The 17,581-nt window shown below is 42.0% G+C and overlaps 1 protein-coding gene across 1 annotated transcript in view; it reads right to left on the bottom strand.

The window, feature by feature from the left end:
- Positions 1 to 2,486: 2,486 nt before the first annotated feature.
- MYO1G (myosin IG) overlaps positions 2,487 to 17,581 on the bottom strand; it is a 36,511-nt gene continuing 21,416 nt past the window's right edge. The window contains exons 13-22 of the mRNA XM_074283060.1: positions 16,963 to 17,037; positions 16,276 to 16,408; positions 10,222 to 10,388; positions 9,427 to 9,634; positions 8,705 to 8,928; positions 8,397 to 8,541; positions 6,874 to 6,978; positions 4,798 to 4,911; positions 3,086 to 3,240; positions 2,487 to 2,719 (exon numbers count right to left, since the gene is read on the bottom strand). Coding sequence (XP_074139161.1) covers positions 2,563 to 2,719; positions 3,086 to 3,240; positions 4,798 to 4,911; positions 6,874 to 6,978; positions 8,397 to 8,541; positions 8,705 to 8,928; positions 9,427 to 9,634; positions 10,222 to 10,388; positions 16,276 to 16,408; positions 16,963 to 17,037 — 1,483 coding nt within the window. The 3' untranslated portion in view covers positions 2,487 to 2,562. The remainder of the gene's footprint in view (positions 2,720 to 3,085; positions 3,241 to 4,797; positions 4,912 to 6,873; positions 6,979 to 8,396; positions 8,542 to 8,704; positions 8,929 to 9,426; positions 9,635 to 10,221; positions 10,389 to 16,275; positions 16,409 to 16,962; positions 17,038 to 17,581) is intronic.

Below are 17,581 nucleotides of genomic sequence, written 5' to 3'. Positions count from 1 at the left end.
CTCATCTTCATTTTATTATTTCTTTCTTCAAGGGAGTCCTGAGACTACAAACTGTCAGTGGAATCAGACTTACTTAGTCCAACCCCTTGTTCAGTACATGAAATAACTACATTATATCTGATGAACTATTTAGTAGTGAGTTCTTTGCCTAGGCTATCTTGGATTGTTTAAAAACAAAAAACAAAAAACTTCCCTCTCTTATTTCTTCATCCATAGCATTAATTCCTTGGGGAAATCAATTTTATCTTACATCTCATTTCATGCCTTACAATATTTGGCACAGTATACTGCACATAGTAAGTGCTTTAAAAAAAACTAAGACTTAAAATACAAAACTGATGTTGATAAATTGAATGATATGGCCACATTTTCTCATCTCTACCCAGACTTTAACCCTTACTTTCTTCTGGAAACTGGCCCAAATTAACCCCACTAAACAACTGTGATTTTGCCTTTCCTATATACCTAAGCTCTCAATGAACAATATTTACCACATTCTGTATTCTTATTATCCTTAAGGTGTACTGAAAGGATTTGGGTCTTTTTTGTTTTGTTTTGATGGAGTTGGGGGATGTGGGTGGGCAGTGATATATATATATATATATATATATATATATATATATATATATATATATTCCATCAAAACAAGAGCTCCTTAAAGTCAGGAATGGGCTTTTTCCATTCACAAAAGGGGTTACTTTGAAGATCCAGGTCAAGTCTCATCAAAGATTCTCCAAAGATGGAATTCTCTTCTATTCCAACAGACCAGTTTTAGATTTATTTTTTCCTACCTCTTTGCAGTTGAGGGCCCCACCCTCAATTGGGGAAAGGGAAGGGTACTCAGTTTATTGATTTTTGTAGGGTTGTATCCAAATACCTCTCTGCCACTTTGAATGTACAAATCATAGGGTGAATTAAAGCTTACTGGGCAACATGACTTTCAATGGGAAATATTTCAAATTCAATAGATAAGTATTACTGAAAATGCTAATTTGTTGTCAATTCAGTGTTTGCGAGGAAGAACAAAGTAACTAAATGGAAGTATCTGAGACTTTATTGTACAATTTGGGGGAATGGAAAGAAATGCATATTCCTTCCCAAGGCAACTACCATCCCCATGCCTCACTTTGTGATGTTCCACTAGCCAGTGACACAAGTCTCTGTCCCTCCAATTCTCCCAGAGTGATCCTTTCCCAGAGTCAGTCTTCCTCCCCAAAACCTGAGAGAACTCAGGCTAGACACAGGTAAAGATGGGCCACTCCTACTCCTGTCATCTCTATAATTCTCCTCCTCCCAAATGAATTAATTCAGGTGAACTGCATAGGGAAGATTCATCTCAAGAACCCATTGGAAAAATTTTAATAAGATCCAACTGCAACAAAGAAGATGAAAATAAGGAGAAAAGAATCACTATATACAAGTTGGATGAGGGAGACAAGAGGTCCAAGAATTTGCTGACACCCAGAGAGATAGCAACATTCAAAAGCAGATGTGTATATTAGTGGTCAAATATAAAGGGAATGCAGTAATGTAACTTAAGGAAGTGGGCTGGTGACTGGAGAAAAGTTCTGGCCCTTGTGGGTTTGTGGCTGGCATTTAATGTTCTATGGGTGCCTGTCTAGGTTCACAGAATTGAGTGGGGCTAGTATCAAATAACAGTTACACCAATGGATCTTATAAAGTTAATCTGGAGCTTGAGCAAAGAAATACTTTCCTCCTCTTCCTTCCCTCTTCCTCCTCCTTCTCCCCTCCTTCTTCTTCTCCTCATTCTCTTTTTCCTTCTTCTCCTCCTTTATTCCTCCTCCTCCTCCTCTTCCCCTTCTCCTCCTGGTCTGTCATCCTCTTCCTCCTCTTTATTTTCCTCCTCTTTCTCCTCATCCTCTTCATTATCTTTCTGTTTTTCTCCTCCTCGTCCTTTTTCCTTCTCTTCTTCATTCTCCTCCTTTCTTCCTCCTCCTCTTTGCTCTCCTCCTCCTTCTCCTCTTCCTTCTTACTTCTCCTTCTCTTTCTCCTTCTCCTCCTCTTCTTCTTTCTTCTTTTTCTCCCTTCTTCCCTCTCCTCTCCTTTTCCTTCCCTCCTCCTTCTCCTCCCCCTCTTCTTCTTTCTCCTCTTCATTCCCTTTCTCCTTCTTCTCCTCATACTCTTCCTTCTCTTCTACCTCTCCCTCCTCCTCCTCTTCTCTTTCTCCTCATCCTCTTTTTCTTCCTTCTTTTTCCTCTTCTCCTCCTCCTCCTCCCTTCCTTTCTTCTCTTCCTCCTTTTTCTCCTCCTCCTCTTCCTCCTCCTCCTCCACTTTTCCTCCTCCTCCTTCTCTTTCTTCTCCTTCTCTTCTTTGCCTTCCTCCTCCTCCTCTTCCTCCTTTTCCTCTTCCTCATCATTTTCTTCTTTCTCCTTCTCCTCCTTTTTGTCTCTCTCTTTCTCTTTCACACATACACACACAGAGAGAGATATATACAATATATACAAAGACAATCAACACTCTAGAAGTGAATTTTTAAAAATCTTTTTGTAATATGGTCTCCATACTTAAGCCAAGAGAATCTTGGCACAACAGTGGAAAGACTCAACAACTTGGCCAAAGGAGGACAAAGCCATCACGTCTACGCCGAAAGTCTGGCACAAGCAGATCAGGTTTGGTCTCCACAGAGACATGGCGCCGACGTCCACGCTGGTTCAGCTGGATGCAGTCCGAAACCTGTATGTGCAGGTCCTGCCCCACTCTGTATCAAAATAAACATCAAAGCCTAGGTTTCTAGATACCCCTTGGTTGCTTCTCCTAATCTTAGGAGCTAGGTGCAGGAGAGCTACCCCAACCCATCATTTTAGCTTCTGAGAAGTGTCCTCCCCTAGAGCTCCTGTGGCATCTGGGTCCTTCCTGTATTTCTTCCATACTTGCCTCCCCAACGTCATGGAAAGTCATGGTGGTATTGAGAGAAGGATCCTGGCCTCTTGCTTGGTACTACCTCCTGCTCTTAGCAAAGGACTCTGTTGGGAGTCCACATTACCACCTCATTCCCCCCCAGGTAGAGTCTATCCTTGTTCTGACCATATCACCCAGGAGTGCTCACTCCATGCTCATTTCTTACCCCTGGAAGTGTCCAGCCAGCATGCCCACCAGCTCCCCAATGCGATTGTCCATTTTAGGCTGTGTTCGATGAAGACATACAACCAAATCATCCTGACCCTTGGCATGTAGTACTACCAGTTGGTCTTGACCACTTGTCACACTCAACCCAGTCACCTGGAGGGAAGAGAGGTACAAAGGAAAGGTCAATAAGCTGCTTTGAGACCCTCATGGATCCTGCCTCTAAATGTCCAGTTTTTGTGCATTTACCCAACTATGAAGCGCATTTCTTTTGCTCATGTCTGACCCCCTTCCTGTGAGTTACAATCCCTTCTCATGCTATGGAAGGAGGAGCAGGGGGTCCAAATGGCCTTGATCTACCCTTGAGGCTCTAATATCTACACCTACATCTCTTCCTCTTAGTCCATTCATCCCTGAGATGTATGCTTTCAAGGTCCTCCGTCATCTGGTTCTACCTTTTCAATCTCATCTCATCCTTCTCCCCTTCACAGGCTCTATATACATGCTTCACAGCTGGGACCATTCCCCTTTATTCTTCTTTTGTTCATGCTTTCCTTTATGCCCAGAATAGTTTTCTCCCCAAACCTATCTCTATCATCAGAGCCTAGCTCAAATATAGCTCCTCCAAGAAGCCTTTCTTGAACCCTTAAAGTGAAAATGAGTTCTTTCTCCTCAAACTTCTCACCTTTTGCTTGGTTTTCTCTTTTTTATCTCACTCTCCATTTGGGGATTTCCCTTTTTCTCATTAGAAGATGAGCTCTTTGTGAGTAGAGCCTGTATCTTCTTTATTTTTGCATGCTCAGTGTTTTATAAATATAAAATGTATTTATAAAGCTTATGCTACAGATGTTATGAATCCCTTCAACAGAGCAGGTATCTGTTGAATTGAACTGAATTGAAAACTGTTTTATATACTTCTTTGTTGCTTCAAGTGTCCATTGTAAAACACACACACACCCAAAAAATAACCTTCAGCAACTCCCCATTGCTTCTGGCATTAAGTACAAATTCTTCCATTTGACATTTAAGGTCCTATATATTATAATTACAAACTACCTTCTAGCTTCATTCCACAATAATACCTTTTCTATCCTCTATGTTCCAGATGAGTTAAATAAATTGCCATTCTCCAAACTCTCTTAAAAGTCCTCAAATGTATGTAGTATTCAGAAACTATATTCCATGCTGGAATTTGCTCCTTCCTCATACCCCAACATTCAGAATTCTTCCTCACCTTTAGGAAGCAACTCAGAACTTCCCTGGTTTCTCCTGCCATAGCTTAAAGTGTTTTCTCACTCTCTTTTTAGAACACTTAGGACTTCTCCTTTGCCTCAATCATATTATCTAATTTGTATTATACTTATCTGTGTATATATTATATTCCCTACTCCCTCTCCCAACTCCTGGTAAACTATAAACACCCAGAGGACAGGAACTGTTTCTTTTTTCATCTTCAGATCCTCAGCATATTTACTTAAAAAGTGTTAGCTTCATTGAGTTGAATTGAACTGAATTCCTCCTTTTCCCTCCCTTTTCTCTTTTTCCTTCACTCTCTTCCTCTTCCCTTAATGTGATTAATAAAGCAGGTACTCAGGATGAGGGTTCAATAAATACTTGTTGCTGTACCAAACCTCCCCATCCAGTGCCCTGAGCATCTCCACCCTGCCACTTCTAGCCACTGGTGCCATCTTCCCTACTAGTGCCCCTGCTCACATGGCTCAGAGGAACAGCTCGCATTACACGGTACTGTTTGCTGGGTTCCAGTTTGTAAAGGTGCTTGTCTGTGAGCAACAGTGCTCGGTCTCTGCTCTTGTTGAATCGGTTTATCTGAGGGGAAGAGAGAATCAGGTTAGCATTATTCAGGATGCCCTTCTGCCCACTCTACAATCTCTAAGTTAGAAATTAGTTTTACACAATCCTTTAAAGTTGAGAGAGGCAGCTTGGGATAGTGGACAGAGGCCAGGAAGACCCAATCCTGCCTCTGATGTAAATTGGCACTGTAATCCTGGTTTGTTGCTTATATTATTAACTGAAGAAAATACTAAATTTTACTAAGAGGTTTTCGCTTGGTGAAAATGTAGAATTTCTTTTCCCACCAAAAGTACAAACATTGTTTCTCTGGGGACCCCAGGTAAAGGTCTCCTCTCCAACATCCCTTACATATGGTCATCCCAGCCTTTTCTTCTTTACTTCTACTTCCTGAGGTAACCCTAATTCTTAGAAAATTTCTCCTTGTATCAAGCCTAAATCTGCCTTTTTGGATTAATTGTGTTCTTGGTTCTAAACAAGCCAGAGATCTTATCTCTCTGTTCCTATTTCTATAACCTTTCAAAACTTAAAGATTCCAAGTCCCTTTGGCATCACACCCCCAAGGCATCTTTCCAACTAAACCCTTCCATCTCCTTCAATCAGGTCCCCCATGGCAGAGTTTAGAGGCCCTTCATCATGCTGGTCACTTTGTTCTGGGGAGCTCTGTGGACTATCCTAAAATACAGACAATCCTCCATGTGTGGTCTGACCAGAATAAGGTCCAGAGGGACTACCATTTTCCTTTGCTCTGGATGCTGTGTGGTGCTGTATAGAGGGCTAGTCTTGAAGCCAGGAATGACTGAGTTCAAGTTCCATTTCTCTTATATATACTATGTCATCCTGAACCAATCCTGGACTAGACGGTTTTAAGATGTTGTTAGCTTTTTTTTTTTTTTTTTTTTTTAATAAATTAGGGTTAAATGACTTATCCAGAGCCACACAGTTAGAAAGTAACTAAGATAACATTTGAACTCAGTCCTGATTCCAAAGCTGATACTCCATCCACTATTCTATCTATCCCTGCCTAGATCTCATTAGCTTTTTTGGATAACATGCCAAACTGCTAGCAAAATATACACCAAGTTTGTGAACCGCTAAAACCACAAGATCTTTTTCAGATAAATTTCTTTCTCAACATAACTCTCTCCTATTATACTTTTGATGTTTATTATTTTGAACCCACATCTAATACCTTAATTTATCTTTATTATATTTCTTCTTATCTGATTTGGCTGAATTTTAGTCCGTTTTAAAATGTTTTAACCCTCACTCTGTCATTTAATTTGTTAGTTATTCTTTCTAGCTGTGTGGTTGTTACTGAGTCATTTCAGTCCTGGATGACTCTTCATGATCCTATTTGGAGTTTTCTTAGCAGAGATACTAGAGGATTTGCCAATTCCTTTTCCAGATCATTTTACAGATAAGGAAACAAAACAAACAGGGTGAACTAACTTGCCCAGGATCACACAGCTAGTAAGTGTCTGAAGGAAGATTTGAACTCAGGAAGATAAATTTTCCTGACTTTAGGTCCAGTGCTCTATCCACTGTGCCACCTAGCATCATTTGCAAATCTGATAAACCTGCCACCTAAACCATCATATAAGTCTTTGAAAGCAAGGGGCCAAGGATAGATTCCTCAGGGCACTTCACTGGAAACCTTCCCCTTCATGCTGATGTTGCCCATTAGATCTAGTATAGTTGGATCTAGTCATTCAATCAGTCCCAAATCTGCCTACCCCACAATTCAGCCTCTTGTCCACTAGGCTAACTTGAAGGACTTTGTGAAACGATAGATGACCTTTTAAATTTCTAACAAATACTGAATTTCTAGAGCATATGAGATCACAGATTAAGCCAGAAGGGGCCTTCGGCCCCTTTATTTTACAGATAAGGAACTGAAGTCCAGTAATTCAATATAGGATCACCTAGGTGATAGAGGGTAGAGCCTAGAAGGACGCTCCTCCACAGGTTGGTCCTTACCTTTCGGACATGACTAGAAAAGAGCACATTTCTGAAGCCATCCTTTTCTTTTAAATTCTTCAGCTGCTGAGCAAAGGGGGCTGCTGCTGTCGGGTTGTCAGTAGTCTGGGGGAACAATAAACAGATGGGTATAGTTGGAAAGCTAAATAGACCCAGAGCACTGATAATGGTGGAATGCTGAAACCAGGGGCCACCCCAAATGCTGGGAAGACAACAATTTGCGATGAAGAAAGAATACATGGTGGAGAGTACTAAAAAGGACATTGAGACCTCCACCCAAATCCCAGCTCTCTCCCATGTCTAGAACACATGAGCCTGCAGTAATTTATTGTTTCTGATCCTCACTTATCTGTAAAATGAGTATGAAATCTTTGTACATCATATCTCTATTAGCAAATGCTATGAGAATGTCATTATGAGTACTTTTATATGCCATATTCTAACAACCAAAGGTCTCCCTTCATTAATTGATTTTTCAGTCCTATTCTAAATGACATCCTCAGGGATCCTCAATGGAGATCCTGTCCTGACCCACTTTCATTTCCTCTTTTTCTAAACTGCTCTAGAGCTTGAGTCCCTAACTCAGAAATCAGGACTTAATTGTTTTGTGACTGGTTCATGTATGTTATGTCTCTCCAGCAGGATTTTAAACAGCCTTTTGGGAAGATACAAATCACAGAAGTCTGCAGCAACTTTTTGTTGTTTTTTGTTTGCATTTTGTTTTCTTTCTCATTTTTTTTCCTTTTTGATCTGATATTTCTTGTGTAGCACAATAATTGAGGAAATAAATATAGAAGAATTACACATGTTTAATATATATATTGAAATACTTGCCACCTAGGGGAAGAGGTGGGGGAAGGGAGGGAAAAATTTGGAACACAAGGTTTTGCAAGGGTGAAGGTTGAAAATTATCCATACATATGTTTGAAAATTAAAAGAAAAATAACTCATTGGATTATTGAAAAAAAATTGACTTGCAAAACTGTAAACATTTTAGAAAGAGGAGTTTTTCCTATGTTTGGGGATTAATCCCTTAATGGGATGGCAGAGGAAGTGGACAGGGGAGCTGGGGGCCAGTCTATCCATGAAGACAGTTTCAGGAAGGGCAACTCTGGTGTTTTTTTCCCCCGATGGGCATTCAGTGCTCTTGCCAGAGCTTTGACCCCTAGCTGGCAGAACTTCCAGTTCCATGGACTCTAATGTTCGCATGAATCAGGGATGGGTCAATAAATGGGATGAGCAGGCAGGGACAGCCAGATGAGCTCAAGGGTGGGGAGGGGGATCATAGGATAAAGACTGATTAGAAAGAATAGAGAAGCAGGAGCAGATGGAGTGAGGGAGTGGGGGGCAGGGGAGAGACAGATTGATGTTAAGGAGAGGACAAAGGGACTCCTCCATTGGTCTTGCCCCCTGGCACCTTCAATGTCCATGACAGCTCAGAATGCAGAAGGACTTCAGCTAGAGAAGAGACCCTTTCAGGAGGCACAGATTCACCCCCGGGGCCAGCCATCTGCTAAACTCACCGAAGAGAGGTAGTCCCGTGACCATGCTCGCCGACACCCCCAGTCCTGGCGCAAGCCTTGGAGCGCCCCCATGGCTGCCACCTTGGCCTTGATCTGAGCCATGTCTGAAGGGGGGATGTTCTTCACCAGCTGTCGTGCCCGCCACCTGACCAGGGAAGAGACAGAGGCTTCTGTGGATCTGGAGGGGAAGAGGACTAAGGAGGGAGGAGGGCAGCAATGGAAAACAAAGAAAAAAGGGAGCAGGGGGACTGATTGAAGAGAAAAGAGAGACCGGAGGGGAGAGGGGGGAAAAGGAGAAGGAAGGGTACCTTCGAAAGAGCCCCTGGCAGGTGTCTTGGAAAGGCTGGAGCACAGCAGGGGGTGTAGGCCAGACCAGGTCCCGCCCATACAAGGGGGGATGGCGGGCAGCCTGGAAGCGGTTCTGCAGCTCGGTGAGGTGGGTTCGGACTTTGTGCCGCCGGAAGCAGCCCATGATGGTATAGATGGCCTTCATGCGCTGGCACCGACGCCTCGCCAGGGTCCCCCGCCAGGCCTGGAAAGAGATGGCTGTCTTGGTATTCTAGACCAGGGTTTCTTAAATTTTTTCCACTCACAACCCCTTTTTCACCCCAGAAATTTTTAAATTTAAATTGTTTAAATGTATGTAGGTATATAAAGCACAAATACAAATAAACACACATAACAACATTTCATGACCCCCACATTCAATTAGGAGATCCATTTGGGATTATGACAAACAGTTTAAGAAGCTGCCTGCTCAACACCCACATTTGCCCCATGGACCCTCCTAATTCTTATTCCCTTCCAAAACCTTTTGCCTCTCCCCAATCAAGTCTTTCCAATTCCCCGCCAATCTTCTGACCCAATCCTGTCCCCCCCAATCCTTTCATTAGGGCCTTCCCAACTGAGTCCTATTTCCTGCAGCCCCAGCCCCTGTATGGATCCTCCTCATCCTCTGTCCTGCTCCTGACCTATTAACCCCCTCCCAGCAGCTCCCCTGCCCCTCTCCCCTTTGCCTGGACCCCTGCACCTTCTGCAGTAGCAGCACGATGATGGGGATAAGCTGCGCCCGGCTCTGCTCCAGTGAGACCAGGGTGCGGGGTGAGCGGATGAAGAGCTTGCTGTGTCCGAAGGCCACATCTCCCTGGAAGCCGTGCTGCTCGATGAGGGCCCCCACAGCTGCCTTGTCCGAGTCCAGCAGGTGGTTGGGCCAAGTATATTCACAGGTCATTTTGTACCTAGCACAGCGAGAAGGAAGGGAAAGAGCTCGTCTGGGGGCCAGGGGCACCCCGCTAAGTGGCAGAAGCAAGAAGGTCCCTGGCTGGAAATTCCATTCTTAATGTCTTGTTCCTTTGGGTTCCTAATTTCTTGCCTTCATTTGAAAAGCGGAACATTCCACGTTCCGTCTCCAACCTCTTGGTGTGAATTACAAGGTGTTAGACATGTGTTAGGGACTCTCCATCTTTCCCTTTGAGTTGAGACTAAAAAGACAAAGTGGTTTTTCCTAAAGTAAGTGCTGGGATTTGAACCCAAGGGACCTGACTTTAAATTCAATTGTCATTCCATTAGATTCCCCCCTTCCCTTGCTCCACTACCCCACAGTTTCTGGCCATACGTTTTCTTCCACTGCCATACCTGGACCTGAATTACAGGCTCAGTCTTTGCCCCAGGAGACCAATGGAGGGAATGCCTCAAAAAAAACCTCAGAAGGCTAAAGCTGCCTCCCTCCCACGGGCCTGGAATACTTAGACAAAGGTGGAGGTTTGGGGGTGGGAGACAATAGATACGTGGTGAGAGCTAGGATGCTGTGGGGGGAGAGGGTCACCTGAGCAAGAATCGGGGGTAAGGTTGGCGAGATGCAAAGCCGGCCCTTCGCACCCTCACATTCTCCAGCAGCCCCAGGTAAGCCACCTGGTGCCTGCAGCGCTCCTCATCTAGCCGCCCAGGGCACTTTTCTTCATTGGGTTTTATGCAGCGCACGTAGTAGGGTTCCTACAGAGATCACACGATTTAAATCTGGGAGGAATCTTGGAGTCCAAGCAGCCCATTTTACAAGTGAAGGCCTGGGAAGCTGATTGCCCAGGATCACCCACTCCTGGAAGGCATTTCCTTATGTCTCTGCCAGTAGAGCCTGGCACAGGGCTGGGCACACAGGAAGGCTCCTTATGAACACAACTGACTGGCCCATCAGAGAGTCTCAGAGCTGACCCAGTCAGGGACTGCACTCAGAGCCTCCTCCTGGAGCAATCCCGTTCCTTACTTCCTCTGGATTTTCTCTGTGCCTTCCTTCCCCTCTGCCTGCTGAGTTCCTATCTATTCCTGAAATTTCACCTCAGATAGTTTCTTCCAGGAACCTCCCAAATCCTCACAGATCAGTAATGAGCTTCCCTTTCTGACCTGGCTTCGCACTTTGCATGAGTGTGAGGTCGTGTTGTTTATAATAGCCATCTCTGCATTAAAGCTGAACCTCCAGGTTTTCAGGGGGCCTCCGAGCCACCTGCCCCAACCCATCCCAGAGCAAGAGAGCCTCGAACAGCATCCGGGACAAATGCTCTAGCCTTTGCTTGATGAGACAGCATGAAGGACTTGCTATAGCAGCCTCTAACTATTAGGATGTCAAACCTGTATCTGCCTCCTTGCCACTCCCTCCCAGCTTGGAGCAGTGCTATATGACACAGTGGAGAGGACACTGAGACAGGGGGCAAGAATCAATCAACAACCAATAAACATTTATTAAGCACCTTTGATGGAGATACTAAAAAGAGGCAAAAGACAGTCCTTGCCTTCAGCAAGCTTACACTCTAATAGGGGAGCCAACATGCAAACAAATATATACACAGCAACCTATACACAGGATGAACAGGAAACAATAAACAAAGGGAAGGCCCTAGAATTCAGAGGGGCTGGGGAAGGCTTCCTGTAGAAGGGGGGATTTTACTTGTGAACTAATGGAAGCCTTGGGGGACAATAGTCAAAACAGAGAAGGGAGAGAATTCCAGAGCTGAGTTAAAATCTCCGACCTCAGACACTTACTTAGCTATGTCATCCCGGACAAACTAAACTCAGGCTGCCACAGTTTCATCCACTGTAGAATGGGGACAATAATAACCCCTTAGGTGAGTTGTGAAGATCAAAATTATATCAATGAGTTAATATATGCACAGGGTTTAGATCTATCTGATACCTAGCAGGAGCTTAATAAATGTTTGTGCCCTCTCCTCCCTCTGGAGCCAAGGAGAATGTCTAATCCCTCTTTTAAATGATAGCTTTTCAAATATTGAAGACAGATATCAGGTCTTCCCTAAGCAGATGAAACATTTCCTGGTATCTTTGACCATCCCTTATGTGTCATGAACTGAAGGTCTTTCACTATCCTGATCACCCTTCTCGGGATACTCTCTAAATTATCAATCAATCACTGTGCGCCAGACACTGAGCTAAGGGCTATACAAAAAGAGGCAAAAGCAGGTTCTGCCCTCAAGGAACCTACAATCTTCCTCAAATGGAAAGCTTCTGGGTGGCCTAGTGGGGTAGGGTAGGGGGGCTTCAAGTGAGGATCACCTGAGTTCAAATCTAGCCTCTACTACTTAATAGTTGTTTATTCCTGGGCAAGTCACTTAATCTCTGCTCACCTCATTTCCTCATCTGTTAAAAGGGGATATTAATAGCACTTGCCTCCCAAGGTGATTGTGAGGATCCATTATGATAATAATTGTAAAGCACTTAGCAAAGTGTCTGGCCTATAGTGAACACTATATAAATGTTAGTTGTTATTATTACTATATTATTATTTTATATTATATGTGATAAATATGATATTTATATATTTAAATTATTTTATTGTTATTATTAAACAGATTGCCCTAAACTTGACTTGATACTTCAGATGTGGCCTGACCAGGGCAAAGTACAAGGAATGATTATCTCCCTAGTTGTAGACACTGTGGCTCTCAGCGCAATCTAAGAACTCATGCATATGTAGGATTGCTAGAGCATACATACATACATTGTAGATGCCTATTTAGCTAGCAATTGCAAGTTAAAAACTACTTAAACTCCAAGATCTTTTTCAGGCAACCATACCTCCCCATCCCCATCTTGTACTCATGAAATTTATTCTGATTGTGAGAGATAGACTTTATATTAATTTGTTTGATTTTATTCTATTAACTTTGATTTAACATTCCAGTCAAGATCTCTTTTAATCCTATCAAACTAATGTGGTAATCATTTGTGATATCCACACATTGATGAGTATGCAATCTATTTCTTTCTCTGAATGTTTGATTAAAATGATAAATAGCACAGGACCAGGCACAGATCCCTAGTGCATTCAACAAATGACTATCTTCCAGGTTGAAATGAAATCATCAATAAGTACTCCGTGGATCTGGTCAAGAATAAATCCATCTATATCCATACTATTGTTTAATCAACATCTTTCCATATTGTCTTGCAAGTATAGGATAACAGCTTCTGTCCAGTAGTTTCTGAAAACTTAGTTCAACTTTGTAGCCACTCACTTGGTTTACTGGCCTAGTAACCCTGCCATAAGATATCTGGGATAACCTGTTTGTGATAAAACTATTCTGGCTCTTTGGAGTCACTGCTCCCTTTTCCAAGTGCTCATTAAGCATTGCCATAATGTATTCCAGAATTTTGCCAAGAATTGAAATCAAGCTCACTCAATCATTCTCACAGAATGCTACGTTTCTATATTCATACAATGTAATCTAACCTTACTTCCATTTTTCATAAGCGTCTTTTAAAAAAAATCCAAGTTAATGCTCATCATCATGAGAATGATTGGAAAAATTATGGTATATAACCATAATGGACTACTATTATGCCAAAAGAAATGATGAATGGATGGTTTCAGAGAGACCTGGAAAGACTAACATGGATTGAGGCAGGGTGAAGTGAGCCTCATAATTTATAACAATCGCATTATAAAGAAAAATAACTTGGAAAGACTTAAATCACTGATCAATGTAATGATTAATCACTATTCTAGAGGAGAAATGATGAACTATGCCATTCATCTCCTGACAAAGAGGTGATGGATTCAAGATCTATATTTTTGGACATAGTCAATGTGGGAATTTTACTTGGCAAAGATACTGGGGTAATTTGCCACAGCTAGTAAGTGTCTAAGGCCAGATTTTGAATTCAGGGAGATTAGCCCTCTAAAATGAACATTCTATCCACTGTGCCACCTAGCTGCCCTTAATATCAGCAATAAATATGGGAATTTGTTTTACTTGACTATATTTATTTGCTACAAGGATTTTGTTCTTTTTTTTTTTCCAAAAGATTGTGGGGGAAAGAATGGGAAAGAAAGAAAGAAAATAAATTTTTGCTAATTGGAAAGAAAAAACTTAAAAGTTTAAAAATTCCAGGTATATCTCTCTACTTTGGCCTGAATGATAGTGTCCTTTCTTCCTCATTGCAACTATTTCTGGTTTTGTTTTCTGAGTTTCATTCTTGTGAAATTCTCTCCTTCCTGGACTACTTCCCCTTTAGAATTTGAGGACATGATTTATTTATGTTTTACCTATCTCTTTTTTTTTTTTAAATGACCATGAGCAGAAATATATTTTGCATATATATATATATATATATATATATATATATATACATATATATATAGTGGTATAATCTATATCAAATTACTTGCCTTCTTAATGAGAGGAAGAGAAGAGGGAGAAAATTTGGAACTCACAATTTTAAAAAAGAATGTTAAAATTGTTTTATATGTAATTGGGAAAAATAAAATATTAAATTTAAAGAAAAAAAAAGAAATGGCAGATTAGGAAATTATAAACCACTCTTCCTTTGGCAGAGAGTTTAAGCAGTTGTCTATAGTAACTGAAGTCCCTTATCATTATCATGTGCCAGATTTGTGATCTGTTTCCTATACCCACCATCTAGTTCCTCTTCCTGTCCAGGTGGTCCATATTATACTCAAATGACAGTCTCAGTTCTAATACTTTGTTCATGTGTTCCTGGATTTCTTTCCACAATCATATCTTTTTAACATACAAGGCTACTTTACCATTACTAACAGCTCCTCTCTCCCTAACACTTTTATTTTTATATAAATGTATTATCTTTCCCTCTAAATGCCTCTCTGTAGACCTTTTTTTTAACCTCCACAATAAATTGCCTAATTCTCACATTGGCCATGTCCAAACAAAATTGGTTCACTGGAATTTTATATCTATCACTTCTCTGGCAAGAGGTGGATGACATGATTTATCTTTAATCTTCTGGAATCCCCATTTTTAAAATCGATCCTGTTTGTTTTGAATAAGATATAACTTACCAGTGTTATTCCAATTATGGATTCCATCCCAGCAAGTGTTAGTGATCCTATGAAAACAAATTTGCTATCCTGTCTTATCTCCCTACTAGACAGTAAGTTTCAACAGGAAAGAAGCTGTGTCTCACTTGAATTTGCATTTCGGTACCTACTATATGCCATGAATTCTCTGAAGTTCTAGGACTATAAAGACAAAACTGGAAACAGTCCCTGCCCACAAAATTCCTGCTCATGTTCTACTGGGGGAATAAAGCTTGTACATTGATGTATAAATACAAAAAATATAGAAAGTAATTTTAGAGGATGAGGAGAGCACTATTAACCAGAAAAATCAGGGAAAATTTGATGTGGAAGGAAGAATTCTAGCTATTTCTAAAAGGGAGTTGGGGATTCCAAGAGGAGGAAATAGGGAGAAAAAGCATTTTAAGGAAAAGGGGAAAAACTGTACCAAAGCAATGGTCCTGAGTACAGAGAATAGTAAATTGTCTTCTTCAGCTAAAAATAGAGTGATGAGGGGTTGCAAACACAAATCATTTTAGAAGTACATGTTGGAGTTAGAAGGAGAAAAGCTTTGAAGGCCAAGTAAAAAAGTTTTCATTTTATCATAGAGGCAATAGGGAGCTCCTGAAGCATCTTGTGTTGAGGAGGTGACATGGTCAGACTTGTGCTTGATAGATGTCAATTTGGTATTTGTGTCCATCCACAAAGGAGACTGGTATAGTACATGAGCATCTGAGCTAAAGTGTGTCCTTGCATGGGGAATGCTGGATGCACACAGTAAGGACTTAATAAATGCTTATTATTGAGCAAAAGTCACTCCAGCTTTCCTCTTGCTAAAATGCAGTTTATTCCTGCTTTATTTCTTGGTTTGCAGCAGGAAAGAGAAAGCCTCATTCTCTAGGTTAGAGACCCCAAAACTAAAAGAGAGAGCCACTTCAAACTAATCTATTTTGTGATTTAATCTAAGTTCCATCCTCTTCCAAAATCACTGAAAGGGTGTGTGCTCTTCCCTGCAGTTTATTCTGAGTTTCTCTCCTTGAGTATTGCAGTATGTTCTACATGCTCTGTCCTCTCTGCAGGAATATTGAAGTTTTCTCTCTCTGTCTTTGTCTCTCTCTTTCATTTCTTTCTTTCTCCCTCCCTTCCTTCCTTTCTTCTCTCTCTCTCTCTCTCCTCTCTTTCTCTCTCTTTCTTCTCTCTCTCTTCTCTCTCTCTCTCTCTCTCTCTCTCTTCTCTCTCTCTCTTCTCTCTCTCTTCTCTCTCTCTTTCTCTCTCTCTATTCTCTCTCTCTTTCTTTTTTGGAAACAATAAAATTTGTTCTACATTTTTTTTCTAATTTCTCATCCCCCCCGGCATTCAGATGGCTTTATTTTATCCTAGAAATTGCCAAGGAGGTTTGTTCAACAAATGGCCCCCATTTGTGGGCCAGCCTTCTGATCCACCCTCATCCCCCACCCCCACCCCATTGCTTCTCCTGGAGTTGAGAAAAGAAACATAAGCTGTACTACCACCAGGTGCCTGGAAGTGGGGCTCATCTCTCCCACAGGGCCCCCATACCTTGGATGCTAGATTTTCCACCAGTGCCACCATGGAGTTCTTGAAGAGTGTTCCAGCTGTCAAGGGACGCTTGGTGACTTCAGTGATGTCCTGCTGTCCATCAGGCCACATGCCACGTAGGGTGAGGTCTGTGCTGTGGGTGCCAGACCCAAACTCTTAGCTTCATCCCAGAGTCCAGCCCATGTCACCCTCTCCTTGATCCCAAATGCTCTCTCTTATTCCCTTGGTCAGAAAGATTAGGAACTAAAATTTGAATCATGTAATGTTGGAATTGGAAGGAACCTTAGAGATTATTTCATAAAACTTTCAGAGGAAACTGAGAACCAGAGAGATAGATCTGACCACACAGATCACACAATAAGTACCAGAAACCAAATCTTTGACCCCATCAATTTTTGTTTTGTTTTGCAGCCCATCCAACACAGCTGGAGAACCTTGGTTCTAGTCCCAACTTGGATAACCTTGGCCTTTTTTCCTTTCTGGATCTCAGTTTTTTTCACCTGTAAAATGAGGGGGTTTGTCTGTGGTCTACTTCCAGCTGTAACATTGACCACTTTTATGACTTCTGCCCTGCCTCTAGCTTCCACCCTCACTCCTGCCCTCTTTAACAGAGCTCAGTTACTTCCCCTTCCTCCAGCCCTCCACAGATGGGCCAAAACTCATCCTCTCCCTCCCTAGTGTTCTCACCTGTTGTACAGGAGCCTTTTAAAGTCCTGGAAAAGAGAATCCTTGTTCTTGTCAATGAAGCCCTCCACGGAGTACCTGGGGGTGGGAGGTTTGGACATGGAGAGAGCAGAGGCAACTGAGAAGCAGCCAATTTTATCCAGAAGCACAGGAAGTGGGCAGCTAACTGGCTCCGTATTAGATAGAACGTCCAGTCTGGACTCAGGAAGACTTATAAAACTGAGTTGAAATCCGGCAAATGCTGCCTCAGACACTTACTAGTTGTGTGACCCTGGGCAAGTCACTTAACCCTGTTTGCCTTAGTTTCCTCCTCTGTAAAAGGAGCTGCAGAAGGAAATGGCAAACCCTCCAGTAACTCTCTCTGCCAAGAAAACCCCAAAATTGGGTCATGAAGAGTTGGAACAGGAAGAGAAAGGACCAGAAGCAGAGTAAAAGGGTCAAGTGAGGGACTTTGAAATAGTTTTTTGTCTCTTCTTCTATTCCATCAACTTGTACTTATAGCAACCCCTCCTCTTTTTTTCTTGCCTGTCTTTATTCAAATTTTGCCATCCTTCAGGGCTTCGCTCAAGTCCCAACCCATGTAGGAAACTATCCTCACTTAGGAGGAGCATTTTTTTTTCTG

The sequence above is a fragment of the Sminthopsis crassicaudata genome, chromosome 1, assembly GCF_048593235.1.
Source record: "Sminthopsis crassicaudata isolate SCR6 chromosome 1, ASM4859323v1, whole genome shotgun sequence".
In the NCBI taxonomy this organism is placed as follows: Eukaryota; Metazoa; Chordata; class Mammalia; order Dasyuromorphia; family Dasyuridae; genus Sminthopsis; species Sminthopsis crassicaudata.
This window is presented reverse-complemented; position numbering and strand designations above follow the sequence as displayed.